This window comes from Mesoplodon mirus (assembly GCF_964341445.2).
Source record: "Mesoplodon mirus genome assembly, chromosome: 6".
NCBI lineage: Eukaryota > Metazoa > Chordata > Mammalia > Artiodactyla > Ziphiidae > Mesoplodon > Mesoplodon mirus.
Genome location: NC_138982.1, coordinates 33482320 through 33486799, shown reverse-complemented (window position 1 = coordinate 33486799; position 4480 = coordinate 33482320). Strand labels below are relative to the sequence as shown.

At 56.1% G+C, this 4480-nt stretch overlaps 1 protein-coding gene across 3 annotated transcripts in view; it reads left to right on the top strand.

Moving 5' to 3' along the window:
• The first annotated feature begins 520 nt into the window (after positions 1-520).
• Positions 521-4480, top strand: part of HEG1 (heart development protein with EGF like domains 1) — an 81351-nt gene continuing 77391 nt past the window's right edge. For all 3 annotated transcript variants that reach the window (XM_082626125.1, XM_082626126.1, XM_082626124.1), the window contains exon 1: positions 521-1044. In XM_082626125.1, the coding sequence (XP_082482251.1) occupies positions 771-1044 (274 nt within the window). In that variant the 5' untranslated portion in view covers positions 521-770. The remainder of the gene's footprint in view (positions 1045-4480) is intronic.

Sequence of the window (4480 nt, the reverse complement as noted above, 5' to 3'; positions counted from 1 at the left end):
GACTCCCCGAGTTGGCTGCGGCGTAAGGTGTTAGGCTTGGCCACCGCCAGCTCAGCCCCAGCCCTGGGGACTGGAGGAGAGGTGGTGGGAGAGGTGCGGGGGGTGTCAGATTAGTAAGGGTGGGGAACAGGGCCCCAGGTTCCACTGCTCTCGCATAGCGAAGCGCTTTGTATGATCTAGTTGGTGCTAATTATGTTCCCCAGCACCTGCTTTTCACCCATGGACTGTGCATTTAAGGAGTTGGGAAATTCTGGTTCCAGATTCGGGAGACTCCGGTTTTCTAAATTTTCTGCACATGGCAGGACAATACTAATTGGGGGCGGGGGGGAGGGGGCGGCGTGTGTGTGTGTGTGTGGTGTGTATGTGTGTGTGTGTGCGTGCGCCCGAGGTTGCCGGCTCCGAGGACCTCCCCCCGCGGTCCCAGGCCGGCGCTCGCGGGCCCGGCCCCCGCCCCCTTCCTGCCCTCTCCCCGCCCCGGCCCGGCCGCGCTCGGCCGGTGATGTCAACCCGAGGAGGAGCCGCCCGCCCCGCGACCCGCCCGGGCTAATCAGCATGTAGCGGCGCCGGGGCCGCCTCCGCCGCGCCCGCCCGGCCCCCGGCCTCCCTCCTGCGGCTCCCCACAACTTTTGAGGCGGGGACCGCGCTCTCAGCCTCACTTCGCTCACTTCCCCGGCCCCGGGCAGCACCCGCCGCTCGCTTCCCTCGCACCCGCGCCCGCCCCGCGCCCGCCCCGCGCGCCGGGCATGTGAGCGCGGGCGGGCGCCGCCACCATGGCCTCGCCGCCGCCTCCGCTCCTGCTGCTGCTGCTGCCGCTGCTGCTGCTGCTGCTGCCGCTGCCGGCCGCCCCCGGGACGCGGGGCCAGCCGCCCTCCCCGGGAGTCGCGGGGCCGGCGGAGTCGCCCGAGCCCGGCCCCGAACGCGAGCTGCCGCCGCCCCCGGAGCGCCACGGGCCCGCGCCCCCCGGCCACCGCCAGACGACCCCTGCGCCGGGCGGCGCGACGCAGCCGGGACCCTCGGGCCAGGCCCCCGGAGGCAGGAGCGCGGGTGAGTGAGAGCCGGGGACTGGCGCCGCGCGAGCCTCGGGCTGGGGGCGTGGGCGCGCCCGGGGCCGCATCCTCCGCCCTAGGCCCCGGCGCCGCTCGACCCCGGAGGGGGCTCCGCTTCCCCGGGGCGCGCTGGGACCCAGCGCGGGGGGGCCGGGCGGGAGGGCAGCGAGCTGGGAGAGTGGTTTCCTAGCCGCTTTCCGCGGGTGGCTGGAATTGGGGGTGTGACCATCCTGTTCTCCCCCCATCCCCTTGGAAGAAAACTTATCTCCAATGGTGTACCCCGGACCCCATATACACCTACCTTAAAAGAAATAAATTTTTAAAATATCCACACCTTCAGAAAGCACCTCTCCCACTTCGGAGGTGATAACGTTCGACGGGTCCATTCCCCAATCCCATTCTTTTCCTATAGATACAGAAATAGGCCTCTTCTGGTACAGAGCCTGACTTTCAAATTTAAATAACTGATTTTTTTTAAGGGTTCTAGCCCTGAGGATATTTGTAAAGGACAAAGGATGTAGTTGGAAACCAAACACTCTGCTGGCTCTCTCTAAAGCAGAGAGCCTCCAGGAACTGTGTGGAGGTGGGGCTCCAAGGTGAAGCCCTGCAAGGCAGACGCTGCCACAGGGCTGTCCCCGAGCCTTTCCTCCCCTTTCCTTTCCCTGTGAGCTGCTGCTCCATGCACAGCCCCCGCCTGTCCACTCAGAGGAACCTGCCCTCTCTCCTCCGGACCTTTTTATCCAATTCCTTCTTTGGGTCTGCAAGAAATGCTAAGGACCGAGTGGAATTCCAACCGTGATACCATTGTGACCTTGGGGATGTCACCTCTTTTGATCTCAGTCTGTCCATCTGTGAAATGGAAGTAATGATACCTGCTCTTCCCAGCCTCCTGGTGATGATGTGACAAAATGAAAGTAAAAATAAGTGGAAAATGCTTTGAACAAAGCCAGCAATGCGGTGGTGTAAGCCACTGCCTTCCTGTGAGTGACACAAGGCATACGTTCTCCCGGGTTATCCGGAGAAGCCAGATCGCTTGAAACAGTAGGTATTGTCTTGGAGTTTAGGTGAAGGCTGAGAAGATTTCATCTTTCTAATGGATTCTTCATTTAAGTCTCTCATATCACACAAACTTTCTGGGATAGGAATTAGCTTGCTTCATTGCACCTAGGGATGCTTCCTCTAATTAAATAAGAAAAAAGCTTAAAAAAAAATCAGATCCTCCAGTAAAAACTCAATTCCACATTCAGTAGTAATCCCGTCATTGCAAATGCCTTGTCCTCGTGAACTTCTCCATCACTGGCACAAGATTGAGACACTGAGGAACTGTAAGGGAATAGACAGGAGAAAGAAGCTTGCAGACCTACGAGAGACACAGTCACCATGACTGCAACTCTAGGTGACTAACAACATCCATCATTTTAAGTTCCACAGGAAGGAATCAGAAACATAAAAGACACTATTTCCTGGCTTTCTCACACTACAAGAGTAACCAAAGAATACTGTGCAGAAATGTGTGCGTCTTCTAAATGGGAAGTGGAGTGCAGGGGATTGAGGCCATCTCAGGAACTAAAAGCAGTTTCTCTGGCTGGAAGTCAGGCTTTCTTAGCTCTAGGGCCTGATCTTGTTAGTGGAGGGGTGGGAGTGATGCTGACTTGCTGGGGGCCTGGCTGGATGAGGCTGGTACAGGAGTCTCCCTCCTTCGCTTGTGGCTGAGAATCCCCACACATCATAGAGAGCTAGGTGTTATAGGGAGAGAGACAGTGGAGGCAGTTGGCTTAGGGACTCAGCAGGTAAGAGTTGGGGCTGATCTCCCTTGCTGGTCACAGACACCCCTCCCCACCCAACGCCATATGTGAGCCACACTTCCTCACAGGTGTGGCAGGTAACTGCTAATCTTGGCTTTGCAACCTTCCCCGGTTACAAAGATTCATTTGGGGAGGTGAGAGCAATGGAGGTTTCAGGTGCATGAGGCTCTGGAGGAATGCACTTGAGAGTCCCAGAGAGCGGGTAGGCAGGAGCTGGGGTTGTCCAAAACTTCTCTTACCTAAGAGGATCTCCCCTGGGACCACCACCCCCTCCCCCGCACTGTGCGCAGAGACCACCCAAGGAGTGTCTGCACTTCACCTGAGCTAAGGTGAGATCTCAGGTAGGATGTTAGGAAGGTGAGATGAGAAAAGAGGAAATTGATTACCTGTTGAAAACTTCTAGAAGCTACTAACATGGCTTAGGATTCAGGCAGGACCTGTGCTGCTTTTCTGGTGGTGGCCCACATAACGTCGCTTAGAGGGAAAAAGAAACAATGAACAAGAAAGTCAGCATCAAGTGATTTCAGTGAGTCCAAGTTTCCTAATAACCTCTGAGATTCTCTCTGGACCTTTTTGATCGGCCACAATGTATCACAAGGTACAATCAGTTATTTCCCAAGGCAGCCAAGTCTCAACACTGCAGGGGCCTCCGGAAGCCCTCTGGTCCACACAGCGTCCCATGTGGTTATCTGCCCTCTCAGCACCCCTGACAGATGGCCACCCAGGCTCTGCACCAATCTTTTAATGTTTGGGAAGGTGCTTGCTGCTGCTGGTTATGAGCCCTGAGTCTTACAAATAAGGTGCTTCGTTTGATCGTTGGGGAAACTGCCTGTAGCCTCTTGTGTTGTGGAGGTGCTGGTGGTCAGTGCTTGGTCCTCGTGGGCTTCCAAATATGATGTCAACAGCAGGGACCAGAGAATGTCCTTTTCTTCCCTGGGGCCATTTCTAGCCCCTTAAGCTCTTGGCAGAGTTCAAGGTTCTCACTGTTGAGTAACCGTGCTTGCGTTCTGTCTGTGGTTGTTTGCCTGCCTTAGACCTCAAGTCCCTGGATGGCAGCACTGCCCCGCTTTGTTTGGCCTTTGTTAAGCTTTTGCACCCACCTGTCACCCGTGGGCCGTTAAGCTAAACTTGTTGCTGGTGTTTCAGCCAGTGGAGGTAGAGAGGATGCCAAGTCCTCGAGGTTTCCTTTTTCTTGCTGTTTTCGTTTTTGGTTTTTTTAACACCTCAGGGTTTCTGAGCCACAGTTCTGAGTGCTTAAGTTGATACGCTTTGACTTCTGTACTTCCCAGTCCACGCTTTCACTGTGAGATCCGCAGATGAGCGCGGGGGTGGGGAAGAGGAGGCCTAAGTCATAATGAAAATCAGTGCAGAAGGAAAGCACTTTCCCACCCAAAGGGGAAATGACGCTAACGAGCTGAGCAGCCAGACCAAGGAATAATAATCTGAGAAAAATGCAGCTCCCTGGAGTAAAGGAAGCGCTGTGAGCCCAGCCCCTTCTGGGCTGTTACATAGCTGTCCCCTGAATTGCTGTAACTTTGTGGGCCAACTTGTCATTTAGCTTTAGCTGAGGGGGAACCCTTACACAGTGCAGTGAAGACCTGGGCCGAGCAGGAGTCAGCCCCCTGGCAC